At 35.8% G+C, this 20,435-nt stretch overlaps 1 protein-coding gene and 2 pseudogenes across 2 annotated transcripts; 1 reads left to right on the forward strand and 2 right to left on the reverse strand.

The window, feature by feature from the left end:
• Positions 1 to 349: 349 nt before the first annotated feature.
• Positions 350 to 12,588, reverse strand: LOC143553340 (piezo-type mechanosensitive ion channel homolog). Of its 2 annotated transcripts, none has more exons than XM_077043364.1 (19): positions 12,371 to 12,588; positions 11,207 to 11,287; positions 10,947 to 11,103; positions 10,692 to 10,849; positions 10,085 to 10,241; positions 9,234 to 9,420; positions 9,023 to 9,138; positions 8,830 to 8,914; positions 8,157 to 8,372; positions 7,729 to 7,909; positions 7,309 to 7,437; positions 7,042 to 7,215; positions 6,663 to 6,896; positions 1,975 to 6,305; positions 1,734 to 1,892; positions 1,148 to 1,651; positions 915 to 1,056; positions 696 to 840; positions 350 to 577 (listed from the first exon to the last, which is right to left on the reverse strand). In XM_077043364.1, exons 1-19 carry the CDS (start codon positions 12,417 to 12,419, stop codon positions 442 to 444), a joined length of 7,341 nt encoding a protein of 2,446 aa, XP_076899479.1. In that variant the 5' UTR covers positions 12,420 to 12,588; the 3' UTR covers positions 350 to 441. The 2 variants fall into 2 exon arrangements, with proteins under 2 accessions (XP_076899479.1, XP_076899477.1); XM_077043362.1 differs by having other exon boundaries at positions 7,309 to 7,443.
• A 2,710-nt stretch (positions 12,589 to 15,298) lies between these two features.
• Positions 15,299 to 16,401, forward strand: LOC143553341 (putative galacturonosyltransferase-like 4 pseudogene; annotated as a pseudogene).
• Positions 16,402 to 16,744: 343 nt separating this feature from the next.
• On the reverse strand, positions 16,745 to 20,426 carry LOC143553330 (RNA demethylase ALKBH10B-like; annotated as a pseudogene).
• Positions 20,427 to 20,435: the final 9 nt, after the last annotated feature.

The following is a 20,435-nucleotide window of genomic DNA, read 5'->3' on the forward strand; positions in this document are numbered from 1 at the left end:
AAACAGATTCTACTAAACCAAACAAAACATTGCCAAACCAACCAACCAAGTACATTGATTCTAATAAACAAAATCACATCAAAGCATCAAACCAAACCAATCAATTAAGTGTAGTTAACAATCAACTTAAAGACAGTTGTCAGCTTTCTAACGTCAAGAAGCACCAGGTTGTTTTGATGCACAAGTAGATGTTGATACGCTAGATTTGTTACAAATCAGCATTCGTCCAAGATACACTTTCGTTAACATTAACCGACATCAAAACAATTGTGTTATATATGTTACAAGGCACTCAATGGGAATTTCTCTTATCAACTTATACACATACATGTTACAAGATTGTTAAATGGACTGATACACTGTTGTCTGTGTTTGTCTAAAGCTTGGGATTTACCTTAATGTTAGCGATTCTATAGTTAGCCTCATTGACTTTCTAACACGCTAGTCAGGGTTTGTGTACTCTAGTAGCATGTGTGGCGATCTGTATATTTTCACCAATGTCCAATACAACACCTCCTCAACTCCAAGTTCGCCTTCAGCCCTAGCAGCATAGATATCTTCACAAATCGCAATCAACCTGCACACACACCAAAATTAAGTCTCGTACAAACTGCAAAAGGAATTCACAATGACCCCACATCCATTTGATGTGGGGCCATTACACCGTTGGTATAACTGGCCATCATATACGGTACCTGTCACAAGAAGGTAGGTTCTCAAATGGGATTCTCATTCTCAGATCAGAGCATTGAAGCCGTATGAATCTACCAACTGCTAGCACAAACGTAATATACAGACCCCATATACTGAATTTACTCAATGTCTCTCCAAGAAAACCCTCTGAAAAGAAAACATATCCGTCAGTCACATAAAACTTACAGCTTTATAAACCTACATATTAACGCAATGCTTACGTGGCGTTTCTTCTGACACAACAATCGCCATGGGTCCCATCAAATCTCCACACACAGTTGAGTTCAACAAACTAATATCATAAAAAGACCACCATTGGGACTCCCCACGGTTCAAAAACAATGCCCCATCTACACCAGTTGCCTGCAAAATATCATGAGTACATATCCATCAAGAAAAACGGGCTGACTAGAAAAAAAAATACAGAAAGCATATATAATAATATAATATACACCTCTTGGTCAAACACTCTGACCTCCCCAGAGCCTGTAACACGAAAATACCGAGGATACGTGTCGTTTACCCTAAAACTATTACTAGAACCTTCTAGAACTTGTTTAATTGCTGACGGGTCAGGCAGATCACGTGGATCTAAATTCTGCCCAAACATCACGACTTCTTTATCTTTAGGCCTATCTCGAGTGAGTATCCAATTGAATTTCATACTCATGTTTGTATCGATTGACTGACTGAATCTGGTTTGAATGACACTTGGGACAAGCCACAAATTGGTGGCATCTGCTTGACAGCAAATCAGTTGAATATCATTTACATTATATGATTCAAGATAACCGCGCGGGTCAAGGTCAACTGAAGAGTTTAAAGCAGTCCAAGGGGTGATTGAACATAGAGTTGTTTCATACAACATTAACCTTCCACCCTCGGTTTTTATGCTGAGCTGAATACTTGCGTCGTTGATGGGGTTCGCAATGTTTGTTGGATTCCCGCTACTATACATCTGTGAAAAAACAAAAGTAAATTAAATATAAATCATGTGAAATCTCCCCTAACTATTATAAGGTCAACAGTCAACATCTTACAAGCATAGGAGCCCAGATGACAACGATCAATATAAAGAACAAGCATATGCCATTGCAAAATTTAGTCATTCGTGTCTGCCTTTCTCCTTGTTTATGATTTGCTCTGTTCAGAACAGAATCACATTTCACCAAGTACAAGCTTGCATTTATGTCCTCCAACTACAAACCGAATAAACAAAGTTGATTACTGATATAATATAGGCTTTGCTGTAATTATCAGATAATCGCTTTCAAAACATACCTTAAGCCAGTCATACATAGTCAAAGATGTGGTGGTGCATGACCAATCAAGCACACATCTTAACTCATAAAGAAATGGTAAGGCCCGATAAAGTCTATACCCCAAATAATTTACTCTTGAAACACTGCTAGTTAAAAACTGCCTGTATAACGTGCTTTTATGAGGAACACCGGACCGTATTTGTGTTGCTTGCAGTGCAAACGAAATGGCTTTTGTGAGATAAATTAAACGGAGAGCAAAGCCAGCTGCATTTGGTTGTGAAGGTTTTGTATTCCAAGCATAAACCGTTACACAATACGTGAAAAGAATAAGGTTAAACAGGTAAAATATCACTTTTCCGGTAGCAAACGAACACAAATATATAATCCGATCAACCACGATCAAGAAGAAAATAGCCATCAGATAGAACACAAACTCCTTTGGAAACTGATCTTCAAGTTGGTAAACATCAAGCAACTCGCTTTTGTTTTTTATAACAGATTGATAGAAGATCGCAACCAAGAAGAAAACCGCCAAGTCAGCACCGAATGTATATGCGTAAAGATCGATTTCTCGTTTTCCACCACCGATAACTGAAATAATCCGGTATGGAAACCCGGCTTTTTCAAAAAGATTTGCATTTTGTGCTACAGTTATCTCTTTTGCTACATCGGCTGCTGGGGTTAATGATTTGTATCTTTCGGTCAGTGTGCACTCTTCCGGCGGTGAAGCATAAACCACTTCAAAAACCACTAATGCAATTTTTGAATTTTCTTCACTTCTTTCAATGCTTTGAACTTGAACAATACTGGGACAAGGGCAACTTGTTGGATTTGGTTCTTTACATCTTGCATCATGAACAAATCTAAGAACTTGGTTCACTCCCGATTCGATTCTTTCGGGTTGAATCCCGTCTTCTGGCCAATACCTAACATCCATCGATAACTGGACGAAATACGGGGGCGATTCAGCTTCTTGGGTTAATGATTTCCAGTATCGAGTACAGTTTCTGATGATCAACTTTGCAAAGTTTTTAGCAAGTTGAGTGATCTTCCGTGTGGTTTCCCTCCAGTTTGGATTCAGAATAAGCTCGTTCTGATACGTGATCCCCCTGATGAGACTACCGAACTGCGTTAATGAAACCAATTCACTGTCTTGGGCGGTTATCGAGCTTTGAATTAGGGTGAATAAGTACACAAGAAACAGAGGTAACAAGCTGATAACAAATGATGAAGTTATCTTTTTTGTGGGAAACCCCCATTCAGAGAGAAAAGCTGATTGGATTGTGAAACCGCAATGTTGGATGATAATTTGATACATGTACTGAATCAAGATATAGAACTCAGTGTAAATCAGCATTACAACCCAGAATGTATAACTCGGTCCTGTGTTGACACAAAGTGCATACAAAAACAGAGCTGCAAGATACACCATTGAAAGCAGGCTGAAATTCCAAAGGAACACGAGAACAAAGCAGATATAGCATACAACATCATTGTTAGACCGCATTTGTGCCCATATATGTTGGAAGATATGGCCAATGCGTATTCTTGGTGAATCACTTTTATCAGATTCCACAGAAACTGAACGATTAAAAGCCATGTAACCTTCTGTTTGGTCACGTTTGTCAGTTTTTGAAGATTCGGCAACATCTGACTCGGGATCGGAATCTGAACTTTCATGAGGAATATTGAAAAAGTTTGCTAAATTCGTAACCGCTTGATTCCCAATTGTTTGTACTTGAGAAACACTGTCACCTATCAACTGTACAGCGGATTTCAACGAAGCTTCTCTCTTTGGTGCCTTTCTTTTAATATGCATATCTGATACGTCCTCTTCAACCTCAGTGATTTCAGAAACCGATGTTTTCTTGGGTGAAGCAACCGCCGACAAACTTTCGAAAGGAAAAAACGAGTCAACAAAAGCATCAGACTTTTGTTTCTTGGGAGTTGCATCTTCATTATCGAGGTTTAAAGCAGTGGGTTCAGTGCTTCTTCGTCTCCTTAATCCCTCACGCAAGGGAGAACAGTCGGTGCTCCCTGCTGGTGCAGGCGCGGGATCAGTGCTCTGAAGTTGAATTTGTAAATTAAGCATCTCGGATTTCATCTTTTCAACTTGCAAATTACGCTGTCGTTTCATCTCCTCAGCTTCACGGATGTACTGTAACTGTGCAGTTTTCCAAGCAGCTTTCTTTTCCTGTTCGCGTACAATCGCGCCAATTTGCTCGGCTTCAAGATACCGAAACACGTAATCAAATTCTTCCGAAGCAAACATATATGATTGAAGTGACACCAGTATGAAAATGACAATTTCAACCAAAGCCGACCTGGATGTAATCTTGAAACCGTAATCATACTTATAAAACCCGATAACCTCGTAGATATAATCCACAGTTTCACATTTCCCGTCATTGAAAGCACCCACAAACGGAGACTGATACGCCAGTGAGAGAACGATGACAGCAAAATTGTACATCCTTAACCACTTGAATATATTATTCTTTTTCTTGAGTATTGTGAGCCTCATACGAAAGAAAATCAGAGCAAACGCGAGATACCCGAGGTGTAAAATATCGTACTCGAGCGTTCCCGTGATTAAAATCAACGCGAGAACAAGATCTAACAGATGACAGTAACAGTACAGTCTCAAGTAGTCAAGAATAGTCCACATTGACTTGGTTTCAAAAGAGAGATCCCGCCACACGGATGAATTCTTACGTTGAGATATCATCTGGCGATACGTGAACGAGCCCGAGAAGCTACCGAATCGATCAGCTCGAAGCTTAAAACATGCAAACATGAAGACCAGAAAGTAACTGCTGAGTACTCTCGGGTCATCAACGGTGAGCCCTAGCCAGCAATCACAGCAATAGCTGAAATATTGATCAGAACTCCGCCAGCAATCATGGCATCTGATGGTGGTTACTGGTTCAGTTTCAGACGGGATCGTTTTCCTCCAAATGGCAAAATACTCTAGCACAAGTACAGCAGCAAACAAGAACACGAATAGTGGCCATGCTTTTCGTATAAACTGGCGACCTAAAAGCACACATGCGACGAGTGATGCAATATAGAGAATGGAAATTGCATTGAGAAGTGCAAAACTTGTAAGAAGCAAAGCAATCATGGTGATCTCGAGCCCGAAAAGTATAAACATGTTTTCCAACCAAAACTTCAAGTATACTTTCAATGAAGTTATCTGCATTCTGAATCGTTCTTTCTTCAACTCTAGAACCCGTTTTTTGTTCCATTTATGGCTCTCGTTAACACTCCCCAAAAAGTACCCAAGTACGTATCGTCTACTTTGACTCTCAGTTACATCCGTTTTAGTACCCGAATCACCAACCGACGGCCATGAACTACTGCTTCTCATCCCGGTTTTCCCACCACTTGAACTACTAGCCGTTGCATTATCACTATCGACATTTCGTAACACATCCTCTTCAGAAAAAAACAACGGGCACGGTTCATCCCATTGACCGATGCCAGAAAACCAACTAGGCATCATTTTTAGCCAATAAAAAACGTTATACTGCAGCGTACAGGCAGCAATTACCAGCACTTTAGCTCTCAGACCCGCTTCCACCCCCCAAAACCCAGGCTCATACACCTTCAACCCAAGAAAAATCGACAAGCTGTAATATTTTTCACCCGGAAACAAACCCACAAATCCACCCAACATCTGGAACAAGTATTCAACCGTCACAAGAACCCCCGTGTAAACAAGAAACGTTTTTGACGGGATACGTGAAGCTTTGGGTAAAATGGAACATAACACGATACCAAGAAGATATAAAAACCCAAAAGCACTTATTGGAGATATAGCAGCATAAAACATAGCAGCAAACAGTATCTTTTGACTATGCCATATTAAAAGCCGTCTAACAAACCCGACAAACCCAAATTGCCTCCGGTTTGGATCTTCTAATGTTCTATACCTGCTTTGTCTCCTTTCATAGCTATAAAGTTGCATAACAATCATTATTGATAACGATTCATAAACATTTGTTAACAACGAGGCCTCTGGATTGTATCCAAGATATGTATAAAGATCGAATTTTGTGGACACCCATAATTCGAAAGCAGGGAAAATGCTTAAAAGATATGTGAGAATGAACATCACGATTGAGTATAGCTTTAGTGGATACCAAAGGCGGCGTTTGGTTTTTTGAACAAGCTGCCTACCAGTGATCCAGAATAGAAGAAGGAAAATGAATCCGAATGATACAAAATTGGGCCTTGCCATATAAACTGTGATGAGTATTGTTACAAAAGCAATGTAAGTTCCAAGTGATCGGTATAATGAGAGAAATTTCTGCCCAATTGCACTGAGATATGAAGCCACTTTTCTCTCTGTATTAAGATATATTAAGAGAGCCAGTTAGGTAATTTCACATTTATGTCAATAATCGCTACTCTTCTAGCTACATGTATACTCAACTATTCCATATCTAATGATTTACTACCAATCAGTTTACCCAAACACTCAACTAATTATTGTAATTTTAAATCGCAATAATCAGTTCACTGTTTACAAGCACATCCAAACACCCCTTAGGTGGACATTTGGATTGTTATTGCAAAGAATAGTTAGAATAAGATAATGCTTCAGGGATGTTTAGATTGGCATTTTAAAGATGATTATATTATGTTAAAACTGATTGATGTGACTTGTAATCGCTATAATCTGATGTAGGACAAAGTAAAAACCTTGGGATGGATTATCATCATTGTTTCTGGCAGCTCCCGAAGCATAAACAGACAACAAAACTGATTTGTTCAAACCAGCTTTTAAGATGCTGAATCCAACTGGAGGATATGGCGTGTGCTGCACAATTGCTGAGAATGAAAACAGCATATTATATCCATGTTTATGAATTGCACAGAAGCATGCAAGCAATGCTATTTCCACAAAATCCCACGAGCTATTTTGTTCATAGAAACCTGAGAATGAAAACAGCAATTTATATCCATGTTTATATGAGCTGTCTGAGATGAAACACATCCAAAATCCAAATTGTAAAGTAAATGAGTCAATGTTGTCACATGTACATGTAACAAGAAAAACGAAAAATAATCAAAGTCTCACCAAGTTGAGATAAAATTTGCAAGCACAGGGACCCACTTTTCTCCAAAGCTCGAGACACGAGAGTAATTTGAAGAGAGTACAGCAAAGCGAAATGAAGTTCACACAAAAGAAGAAGAGTATGCCTTACTTTATTGCTGATGTTGTGGCTTAAAAGATATAGGAAAAAGAATATCACTGGAAACACAAGTTTTTAAAAAAATTAGAGCTTTTTTTCATGCAAGTCTAATTAACAATAAGCAAATTAATGACAGTCCAAATTTCTCGTACTGTATAAAGCGTGAATGAAACCGGGCTTCATTGCAATGAGAAATATTAGCACTAGCATGATAGCACGAGAGCATTTCCTTAGTCCCCAAGCAATTGTAGCCACAATCAGTACTTTTGTATCTTCCGTAACTGTAGCTGTAACCACATGCAAAGAAATAAATAACTAGCGTGTCAAATAAGATTATAAAAGTTAAAAACTATTTCTTTCAATGATGATTTAAGGCTTTTAGTAAAATGGCTAATGAAGTTCTATGCATTCAAAATACACTATTTAGAGACTTTGACCCGTTCCTTCTTTGGCTATCTTATTTTATTTTACCTGCTATAGATAAAACTTAACCCAACCACTCCATTAAAAATTGATGTTACCTATTGCCTTAGCATTAAACCCAGATGAAACAATATCTAACAAACTATCACCTTCCTGAGTGGCATCTCCATTTGATGTTTGGCGGTCCTCCTCATCGGAGATGTAAAGGAAAACAGAGTTGTTAACAAGATTCCCAAGGGCAACCAAAACTCCAAGACAAAATTGAGCAAGTATAAAAAATCCAGGAATAGAATAATGCCATAATCCCACCATTTCCCAAATCTCCATATCCTGATTATGCCAATTCATAGAAACAAAAACCAAAAAGAGACATCAGGAACCTTCTAATCACACAAAGCAGAGGTGGTGAGTTTCAACCAGTTTAACATGTTTAACCCGTTCCCATTTTAGAATTGTTTATTTAACCCATTTGAGAAAAAAATAATACAAACCATATAGACCCATTCATAAGTAAACGGGTCAAAATTACCACCTCTAACGAAAAAGGAGAGAAAACTAGGAAAAAGAAATAAATTACCTTTTCAAGATCCCAATGGAGGTAAGAAAATGCCACATTAAATATGTATGTACTGACAGCCCATAAGAGAATGAATACAAGTAGTAGCCCATTTAGGTGATGCAACCGAAATAAAGATGGGAAAGCAAATATAATGTAGCCCACGTATGCAAGTAACCCGAATGCACATACGCTTGCAAAATAGAAGCTCCACAAACAAAGGGCACAAAGCAAAACCTATCAAGTTCATCACTGTAATATTTACATATAAGCATAAAGATAACTTATACTAAACACGAAATCAGAACAGCATGTAGGCCAAGTAGCAACAAATATGGCTGCTTACTAGTTTTTGATGTGCATACATGTTTGGGTGTACATTTTGAAAGTGTTGTAACTTGATTCGGAATTGAATTGGATAAGCAGTTAGAATAAAGACAGTGTAAGTAGGTAATATACACTTGTCCCTGTACCTAATCATAACCTTAATCACTTTTACCCCCAAGCACTCAATCATTGCAAAATTTAGTTTAAAACCCATATACAAACACCCCCCCCCCCCCCCCCCCCCCTAAGTCATCAATTTAACCTCAGAATGATCAGGATTAAAAATAAAAAGGACTCAAACGTTAGTTGTCTATAACTTTGTTTCCATTACTTTTGCTATAAGCAGATGTATTTTAAGGATATATACCGGGACACCATATGTGAAGAAGTTAATGCTGAATATCCGAAAAACTGCACCTCTTAACAAAACATTGGTATGTCTTACTCCAGATCTGCAAATTTCACATCAAATCAAAAAACTTAATCAAAGTCATATTTATTTAAGAAAACTGTGAGGAAAGCTTAAAAACTTTTAAATTCATATTATATGTAGTATGCACCTTGATTCACGAACAAAAAAAGTGTTCTTTAAGGGTAGAAGATGCTCAGTCAAGTTGCTTTCACTCACGGACATGATTGAATCCATTTCTTCCAAATCAAATTTGACAAATGATAACTGTTTAAATCATTAAATAAAGAAGCCAACTTAAAAATTAAGAGTTTGAAAATTAAAACATAATTTGAAATGGTAACGGAGAAAATTTGTGTTACCATGAAGCAATATATGATCAGTGAAATACGCGAAATAACTTGTGTACATTCAAAAGTTGTTGGTATTTTGTAGAGGCCGATGAAATCACATATTGTACTAAAGAACTTTGGGAACCCTACGGGGAGTTGGTACACATATAGCAAGAAAATATTGACTCCTGCATAGTACCAAAGAGGCTTCCACCACCTTCATCAAATTGTAAATGAGTGGCAGCCAAAACGTGAGTAATAATCAGAATAGCAATTCAAGAAATCTTAATTATATAAAGTATTACAAGGGGTGTTTAAATGTGTGTCTAGAGTGATTATTGCAGTTTTAAATTTTGAGAATAAACTGAAGTTATTCTAATTTTTGGGTGGTTGAAAGTCAATATATCCAACTTTGGAGAAGCAGGCAAGAACTTGTTGTAAAAATCTGATTATTAACATACATGTAAAGTTGTGTACCTATCATCAACTTTATGTACCTAATTATCTGATTCTGGTTCATCAAATCACAATAATCAGATATAATATTCGTCAAAATATAGTTTTGATAGTGATTTCTAACTGCTTAGGGTAAAAATAATCAGAGTTGAAGACACACGTCCTTACATTTTAAGCGCCTGAATACCTGATTATGTGATTCTCATTCTTCGAATCACAATAATCAACTTTTTAAGTGCGTTTCAAAAACTAATATTGATTTTGATCTTATTATTGTTAGGAGTGAAAGATGACAAGATTTGCAAAAGGAAGTAGGTAGATTTTGAAAGAAAAAAAATATATATTGTTAAAATATGATGAAAATTACTTAACTAGAATCAACTTCATTAGAACAAGATTAACACCAAATCATGATGCAAATTTACCTAAAAAGGCCATTGAAGTTGCTTGTTAAGGACCAATCCACAAGGCCCACACAGCTGCAAACAAAAAAAGGCAAAGAAACCCAAGAAGAATTGCTGATTCCCGCAGCCAACTGAACAACGGGTAACAGCAAACAGAAACCAACCTTCACATGAGAACCTTTAAAATTCAAAGCTTAAAAGTTAGAGAAATCTTCAAATAATACTTTGAAATTTCAGGTGGCAATTCCAACCCCTTTACTTATTAAATGGTCAAATTGGGTTGTTTTTTATCTCAGATGGGTCAAAAAGTATATATATATATACATACATACATAGATACATATATATATATATAGCTAAAAGGGAAACTGGTCAAACAGGCTGAAAGTCGCTTGAAAACTAATTGTAATAAATACAAAGGCCTAAAGTTGTTATTATTCATAAATTTGGATTCTTGTAATCTACAGTATTTGTTTTTGAAATCATAATTAAAAATGTTAATTATATTTTTAAAAAAAGTGAACATATGAGTTTGCGGGTCAACTGAACTTGACCTGGCCCGTTACCCAACCCACACATCTTGCCACCTTTGTTTACAATCCAAGAGCTAAATCATCTAGTTACTAACCTATTCCATCAAAAGCTAATGAAAACCTCCCAAAAACTCTAGACGCCTGTCTAAACAACCCTAATCTGCTTTCGTGGAGTTCAATAAGAGCGATAACTGCTACCAACAGTTGCAAGATCAAAAGATAAATCACTATGGGTGATCTCCATGTTTCGACTCTGAAAAAGCATACTTCATTAGTCTGCTTAACAGATTTATTATGACACATGCGAATAATGCTAATAAAATACTTCAACCAAAAATTAAAAATCTCACATCATGAATCCTAAAAGCTTTGCCCACCAAGGTACTTCTGCATCACAGCTTCCACACTCGATGGCCCATGTGATAAGAAATGCAATTTGTGAAAAAATTACAAGAAATGAAAAAATAACAATCGACCATAGTAGTGTTCTCCCTCTTAAATGAAACCCTAATAACAAAAGGATATACATAAGCATCATGAGTTATGAACTTGAAAAATAAATATTGTTTACTGGAACTATTTAAATAAATAAAAAAAAAAAACTACTCACCTCTTTTTGGAGGAGTGAACAGAATAATTAGACAAGCTAGCAAATTGCCAACAGATATCAAACTCCAATTGAGTAAAGCAGCTGCAAAAGCAGAAAAAAAAACGTTAAAAGATATAATGAGAAAATCATAATCTTTTATCAGTATTTGCTAAACGCTAAAAGCTCATTACTGTGACTTCAATTTCGCTGCAAATCCAAATACTCCCATTGAGAAACCATGGAACTACTGATATTAAGTTCATTTTGTTTCTTACAAGTATCTAGTAGTAATTGTAAGAATCGTAGGCCTTTTGGGCCGGGATAAGATCAATCAAGAGAAGAGGGAAGGAACAGCTGGCCCTGTCCCATGCTTTCTCGTTCACTAAGTTATTAACACTAATTCTAGTCTCTATGTAATGATCTCTATGTACTTGTAACTGATTGCCACTAAAACAAGTGAACATCCTAGTTGCCGTCCGTGAACATAGGTCAGGTTGACGAAATCACATTTATCGGTGTTCATTTATTTGCTTTTATGCCCGTGTTCAGCTCGTGTGTGCTTAATTCTAACATGAGCCTATTGCATTAATTTATTTCTAATAAGAAACACAGTGTCTCTAGTTTCTAATCTAACTTACAGTCCATTGACAACAGTGTACTCATCCTATAAACAATCATCAAACAACAACTGCCAAATGACTTGCCATTTCAATCACCAGTACAGTCGAAAGTAAACATTCAAGTATAAACAATCGTTAGAACAGTTAACAGTTCACATTCAAGTATCAAATAAATTGTATGTAAACATGGGATAAATACAAAAAGACAGTCGAAAGCAGGAATGAAAACTGTTTATTTGCTTCGGTGTCCGTGTTCAGTTCGTATGTGCTTATAATCCTAGCAGTATAGTACTTTTCAATGAAGCACTAGCCTGATGCATCGACTTCAACAAAAAAACAATGTTACTACTCTAACTTACAGTCCATTGACGGTGTATTCCTCTTATAAGCAATCATCAAACAAACAGTTAACAGTTAACTTTCAAGCATCAACTGAATTGCTATTTTAACTTCAAACTACAATTAGCTATCTAAAATCCACTAACATTTAGAGGATAATTACAAACACAGGCGGAATGCAGGAATGAATTAATTAATATACTAATATATAGGTTTAAAGTGATACCTGTGATTAAGAGTGAGGGCAAAACAAAGCCACCGAGAAACCTCCCCATCGTCAGCTATTGATGATTCATAACTTAATTAATCAATCAATCAATCTAGGTTTAGTTATCAGATGGAATTCAATTCAATTCAATTCAATTCAATTATATATAAACCCTTGAGATTGATTGATTGATTGCGTAGCGTAGCAGTGACAAGTGAAAGTCAAAGAGTGGATCTACAATTATAGTAGATTAATGTAATTATAATAATAATAATTTATAAATAAAGCCCCAATCGGAGAGAGAGAAGAGGAAGTCGGTATCGTACCGGTACCGGTCGATACCGAAAATACCGATCTGAAAATCGCAAATTCTTAGTCTCGGTATCGGTACCGGGATTATACCGGTACCGAAGGTAAAAATTCAGGAAATACCAGTACCGTACCGATCCCGAAACTTAAAACTTTGGTACCGATTTTGTACCGACGGTACCAAATCAGCACCGATTTCGATACCGGTACCAGTACCAATCGATACCGTACCGATTTTGCTCATCCATAGTTTTAACCAACACACTTGTTAACTAGGGTGTTGTGAGTTAACAAGCAAGGTTGGCCTAATGGTAATGCCGGATAAAGCTAAGATTTGAGGTCCATAAAATAGAGCACGGGTTAGAAATTTAAATGTTTAGATGAAAAGAGAAAAGCATATTAGAAAATATATTCCTATGAGGTAGAGGTAAGGCTGTCTACATCTTACCCTCCTCAGACTCTAACATAGCTTTGCTATTGGTGGGATATACTGAGTACGATGATGATGATGATATTAGAAAATATATAAATGGATTATGACATGTGTCGCTGAAACGGTTAAAATGCATGTGTTTTAGTACACAAAGAACTCTTTTTAAAATGCATTTTTTTTTTTGTTTCTTAATGGTAATTTTCCATTCACTTTGCTTCTATATGTATTTTCTTTCAGGAATATATGTCTTTTTTTGCATCGTCATTGTCAGGAAAGATAAAAGAAAGTTGGATATTTTATAGATATATGAAGTTTAAAATAAAGTTTAAAATTTTTAAACTTTATATATGAAACATGATAGTAACTCGTAATTTTAAACATAAAATTATGATATGTAATTTCGTCTCTCTAACTGTCGGTAAAGACTCCGAATTTCTTATTTGTTTTAGACCTAAAGTGGTTGGGCATACCCTCTTAGCAAACTTTAAGTCATTAACTAGCTAGTTATGTATAGTGGATGAAATAAGAAAAAATGAAAAAATAATAATTTAATTTAGCTAATTTGATAACCCCACAATTTTAAAGTTTGATGCTCATTAGTATGTTAACATTTCACCCATAATGATAACTTCGGGCCATAACGTCGTGACGTGGTGTAGCCACTGGCCGACATTACGAGCTGACCACCTAATCATAACGCCATGAATAGTGTTTCGTAACGGGTAGCCTAAGTGTTTGAGTTCGGGATTGATGATACTTTTAGAAAACATGATTCGGCTTTTTTAATACTTTAAAAAGTTATAATACTATATTAATATAAAAGTTAAATATTGTGTACAGGTTTGGATCGATTTTAATTGTTGAAACGATGACAAGATAATAAATAACAGAAAATTAATAAGTCACACATTTGAATGCAGAATAAAAAATCAATGTATATTTTTAAGTCTATATTTGTTTAAATTGACTTATATAATTTTCGAAACTCAAATAATTTTATATCCTTCATTATTTTGTATGCAAACCGTATTATAAATCAAAGAAAATTATTATCTTTACTTGAGTTGATGCGTTATTATTGTAATAGTACGTCTTAATTAGTTGTAACATGTAACGCTGGGTTAAAATTATCCAATCACAATATTATGTCTAACTAATTACAATAGAGCATCCAAGTTGTCAAAATTTAACCATTCATGAATTGTGCAAATATAATGATGTATCCAACGACTGCAAATGATATGTTTAAAAATAACTTATAATTTAACCAACATATATTATCTCTCCATCTTAAAATACACTAGGATTTAGGCCCGCGCTTCGCGACAGGACCATTGAACCGAAAAAAAACATACGTAAAAACGTTAAACCACGAACGCGTTGCGAGTTAACGCGAATTCATTCTGTATCAAGTTACATCATTGAAACTAAACAAAAGAAATAAACATTCAATGCCAAAATACAACAAATTATCATATGTAAAACCAAAAAACCGGAACGTTATAGTTGTGAACCGATGCAAATTTTGTTAGTATCGGTGGCACAAACATAATTTCGTAAACATGAATTTGTAAGAAAAAAAACATATTTTAAAGACGCAATCGTCGAAACGTGTATATATAACATGTGATGACGGGATACTTTTAAATCATGATAAAACTTTCGATCATTGTAAGATCAACTATAAGAAATACGAAAGCAAAGTAAAAAAAATAGTTTAACCGACAAATAAAACATGTAAAACCGACATTTACCCAAGTTTAAAGTTTAAAATTTTGTTTGTTAAATTTTTTTAATTAGTTTAAAAAAAGTAAGTAAAGGTAATAAATATAGAGTAAAAGTTAATTAATAAGAAAATAAAATATTATTAAATTGAATAGGAAAATTAAATAGTGTTTTTGTAAGGGGTAGAAAATCCCCCTTTTAATATATATAATAATGTCATGTCTTGATACTTTCATGAAAATATTGAATTTAAAAAATTTGCAATAGACAAACTTTAATTATTCTAATTTGGGAGGTATACAATACATGTTGACTAGAAAGTCATAATTTTTGAAAGGTTGGAACCAAAAATCTATTGTTCCGAATAATATGGTCTTCCTCTCAACCGATCTTTCTTGGCTGTGTCAAATATTTTCTCTTAATAATTTTGATTTCGTGCATTATCTTGTCTTTGTTTTATTTGTAATATCAAAGACAGAATGGCCTTACGGAGATCTAATTCTCCCTCACTCCTCATTGGCCTCCTGTCTCTCGCCTCGATCATTAGTTTAATCCTCCTAGCAACCACCACAACCACCGCCACCGCTGCCACCAATGTCCGCCTTAGCTTCATCCGAAAACCTTCCAAAACTTTTCCCCTCTTTCGTGAAGCACCCGTGTTTCACAATGGGGACGGGTGCACCAAAGAACTTGTCCATGTGGCTATGACTCTTGACTCGAACTACCTTCGTGGGACCGTGGCAGCCGTGTTATCCATTCTACAACATTCGTTTTGTCCCGAAAACGTGTTTTTTCATTTCTTATGGTCACATTGCGACGACGAAATCCAGTCCACCATCAAAACGACATTCCCGTACCTTAAGTTCAAGATATATAAATTTGACTCCAAAAAGGTTTGTGGGAAGATTTCAAAATCCATTCGTCACGCGCTAGACCAGCCGTTGAATTATGCGCGAGTCTACCTAGCAGACATGTTACCAACGAATGTCAGCCGTGTGATCTATCTAGACTCGGACATTGTGATGGTTGATGACATTAAGAAGTTGTGGAGGGTTAACTTGGAAGGTAAGGTACTCGCTGCACCCGAGTATTGCAAGGCAAACTTTAGCCGATACTTAACGAATGGTTTCTGGATGGACCCTGCATTATCAAAAACATTTAGGGGAAGAAATGCGTGTTATTTTAACACGGGGGTGATGGTTGTAGATGTTCATAAATGGAGGAAAGGTGGATATTCATACAAAGTAGAAGAATGGATGGCAGTGCAAAAGCAAAGAAGGATATATCACTTGGGTTCATTGCCACCATTTTTGCTAGTTTTTGCTGGGAACATTAAAGGAATTGATCATAGATGGAACCAACATGGGTTAGGTGGTGACAACATTCAAGGAAGGTGCAGGAGTTTGCACCCCGGTCCGATTAGCCTGCTTCATTGGAGCGGAAAAGGTAAACCATGGTTAAGACTAGACTCGAGGAAACCTTGCACGGTTGATCACTTGTGGGCCCCGTATGATCTTTACCGATCATCTAAACATACACTGGAAGAATGACAAAACCAGGTCGATAAACAGAATCATTGTTTGATCCATAAAGGCCAGAACCTAGCCCGAATGAGCAAAAAGTGGGTTCGGTTAATTTGCAATGAGCGCATTGCGTAATTTGCATTAGATCAAGTTTATTAGATCTTTCCTATGAAACAGAACGCGAAAAGAATCATGTGTGGGAATGTATCTGCAAGTGAAAAACGTCGTGTTTAATCCTCACCTCGATCATGTTTTAGCCTCTCGTCTTGTAGTCAAGTTAATAATTTTAGTTACTGCATATGTAGAGTATAATATTGAAAATATTACTTAGTGAAAACTTCTTTAATGCTAATACAAATATGATTCACACTGTTTAAACTTAACTAACTATATAATGCTATGGTGATTAACATAAAGAGTAACACCTAAACAACCAAATGAAGTGTAATTAATCATGACCGTAGACTCTAGTTTCTAGCTTCCGCGTGGTAAAACATGAATTGGTTCAGATTTTAGTTCTTCTCAAGCAACACTAATGCCCAAATCAGAGGCGGGTTCGACCCTATGTGATTCAGCTACAAGAAGACGACCCCGTTGAGCTCGAGGAGGTAGATGCTTAGTGGGCTTTCTTGACCCGACAGTCCATGGTAAGAAGACACCAGTGCCACCACGGGGTAACCTTCTTGGACTCATGACCATTGGCTGAACAGGAGCTAACATAAGCAGTTGTGGCGCACGAAGAGCACCCCATTTAGGGACTGCACCCGTTGTAGGATCAGAGGGTTTAACGGTTCCATTTGGTACTGGTGCATCCGGTTGCCAGACTGTTATCACTTTGTTCTCACACGGGTCTATCCTGACTTTAAAGAATGTTACACTGATTCTTTTAGTTGGAGATTGACATGTGACGTGACGTGCCATGTCGGCGCTGTTTCCTCTCATTACCAAAAGTGACCTGTGCAGTTAAAAATTAACATCAATAACTTAAATATGTTACATTTTATTATCAAAATGAACTAAACTTACCCTTTGTTTAGAGAAAGCATGAGTGGCCCTTTGTAGTTTCCATCATTATCACATACTAGAGTGCGCTCCGAACGCCATTGTTGTTTCGGAAAGCACCAAAGTGGAGATAGGTTGTTCCAGGTGAGGTGGTTTCAAGAAAGGCTGTGAAATTCTCCCTGCATTAATAAAAAGTCTTAGCTGTAAACGTTATATGATTCCACATATTAATTTATTAAGAGCATGACAATAAATGGTTAATACCTCATCAAAGAAGCTTATGATGCAGCTGTTTGGTCTTCTGTTTTCGGAAATCAGATGAAACTGAATCAGATGGTCAATGACATCTTCAAGAGGAGCTGGGATTGGCTCGATTTGGCCTATACACATATCGCTAATTAATTAAAATGAACCGAAAACACTATCAATGATATAAAAGGTTACTTATTAAAGATGCTTACTATCTTGTGATTTAGTTATAGCATCATCTTTTACTTGACCAAAAATAGGGGCTCCAAATTGAATGAGTTCTCTCTTAATCGCCTTCGACTGCTGGTTGTACTTGATAAACGTCTCGCCTAATCATAGTTAAGCAAAAACAAGAATTAATTCTCTTAGTTTAAGAAACAAAAGACAAATGTAACATCTAACAAAAGTATTTGCATCAGTTTATATAATGTTTTGTTGTTTAGAAAATCTTTTGGATACTATGATTGATAGTGCATTTTAAGATAATTATAAGGAAATGCAATAACTGTCAAACCTGTTCAATCCCTTACTATCTCAAAACTTCAGTCCCAAAGGGAAAGAACTAGATTAACTATAAAAGCATCACGAATCGATTCGGGGTCCACCTGAGAGTTCACCATTCTGACCAGCAACCCGTAGATCATTCACATATTCGGTCAGGTTAGACAGCTCTAAATCATTCAATATGTCTTCATAAACCTTCAAACCTCTTACAACATTCACCTGTCAGTCAAAAATCAATATCATTAATTTTATGCGTCACACATTATGTTTAAAAAACAACAACAAATGACTTGCGAAAAAAAGAACTCGCCATATGTCCTTTTACAGACTCCTTGGCTACGAACCCTTTTGTCATCTTGATCTGAGCACGCCTAGCCTCCCAGTCGTCTTCTTGGTTTGAGCTTATATCATTGTTTTCTTCTATTAATTGAACTTCTTGAGATCCTGCAGCAAAATATGTATATATTCATATGTTAATAATCTTCAACATTTTCATGAAACTAATATCTATCTATCTATCTATCTATCTATCTATCTATCTATCTATCTATCTATCTATCTATCTATCTATCTATCTATATTATTACTATCCATGATACATTCATATCTTATTAGTTACATATTTTATATCTATATCATTATCATCCATATACATTCATATCTTAGCCGAGTTCAACGGGCCATGCATAGTAATGTTATGACTCCAAGTCCAAGATCAGTCAATGTAGTTTTTAAAAGATTGAGTTTTACAATTCAAAAAGGGTAGCGACGCAGCCTGTTGCCCGTTTGACTTCTGTTTCGATATATCATTACATTTCAGTTTAATAATTTCTTCATTTTGTTAAAAAAAAATACTATTTTTTATATTCTAATATTAACTTTAATGGAATACTAATAAAAGTTTGGTTAAAAGTTTGATGGGAAACAAATGTTATTCTTTTATGGGTACATTTTCTAGACCATTGATAGTGGTGGAGCTACTTGGTCCAATTCAAATAACACAAGGAAAGTTGGTTAACAATGGAATCGTTATCACATAGGGATGAGCATATAATTTGCACCAAATTCTAACGGTACCACCAAAATTACATGACACATGTGATGACATCCATTATAACGGATCTAATTTGCAGGCTTCATGATATTATGACACCCCCATAATCACTAAAAAGGAATCTCAATCAATACAATATATGTTAAAAAATTAGAACTAATATCATTTTTTCATCATACCATGTGGATTTGTTAATTTGTTAAATCAATCATTTAAATAAAATCTAAGCAAGAGGTTATATAATTACCGAAAATGAGGTGGAATATTTTGACTAAAATATTGGTTATATTGAACACGAAATACTCGTGAAATTAAAAAATAAATGGTTTTGTTTTTGTTTGAATGCTGGACTATTCTCGAAATTCACTTAAGTTGATTCGTTGATTCGAGCTCTTTCCTTAAAGTTCGAGCTCTACTCATTAATTGGTTTATTAAGTTCGGGCTCGGCTCATTTATTATTCATTAATTTATATACGTTTTTAATTACTTTTATATATTTTGAAAAAAGCCTAAAACAAACTTAAGTTTGTCTCGAGCTCATAAGTACATTAAACGAGTCAAAGCTCGATAGTGTGAAATTAATTCATAGAACTATAAAAGTCCAAAGAAAGGTCAACTCAAAATTTACGAGGCTCTTTAAGACTCGACAAACCTAAACGAACTTTCCCTTGAGCTCGGACTCAATAACTAAACAAACTTTATTTGAGGCTCGGGCTTGACCTTAGAAAAGCTCAGCCTGTTTCGAGCCTTTTATTGATCCGAGCTCAAAATTAATATATTGAAAACAGAGAACTCAATCAAATAAACTCCAAAGGAAAAAAAACAGAGGAATCTATCCTAGTTGCTGTAAACTAATATTAAATTGAAATTGAAATAATAATCAATGATGCTACAACGCGCCCGTGTTAGGTTAGATGCATTTATTTTCCGTTCCAAAAATTCATCTATGAACGTACAAAATATGCAAAAAAAAAAAATAAAAAAATCATGTATATCGTTAAAAACAGAGAAAACAGATCTAAACAATTTGTTTATATAAAACACGTAATAGTTATAGACTTATAGATGCATATAATATAAACACAGATCGAATTTACCTGTATCTGTAACCTCACTATTCGGTAAGTCATCTCTAATGCAATCACCATCCACAACCTGAACGTCGTTGTTTCGATCATTATCAACGCACTCAAACGCAATCTCTATGGTTTCGGTTTCGGTTTCATTTACGATTTTGTCAGCATCTTCATGTCTCTTCTTCTTCTCTTGAACCACTTTCTGGAG

This window comes from Bidens hawaiensis, unplaced genomic scaffold (genome assembly GCF_021521415.1).
Source record: "Bidens hawaiensis isolate Kalapana, Puna unplaced genomic scaffold, B.hawaiensis_p1.1 tig00017166_1, whole genome shotgun sequence".
Classification (NCBI taxonomy): Eukaryota; Viridiplantae; Streptophyta; class Magnoliopsida; order Asterales; family Asteraceae; genus Bidens; species Bidens hawaiensis.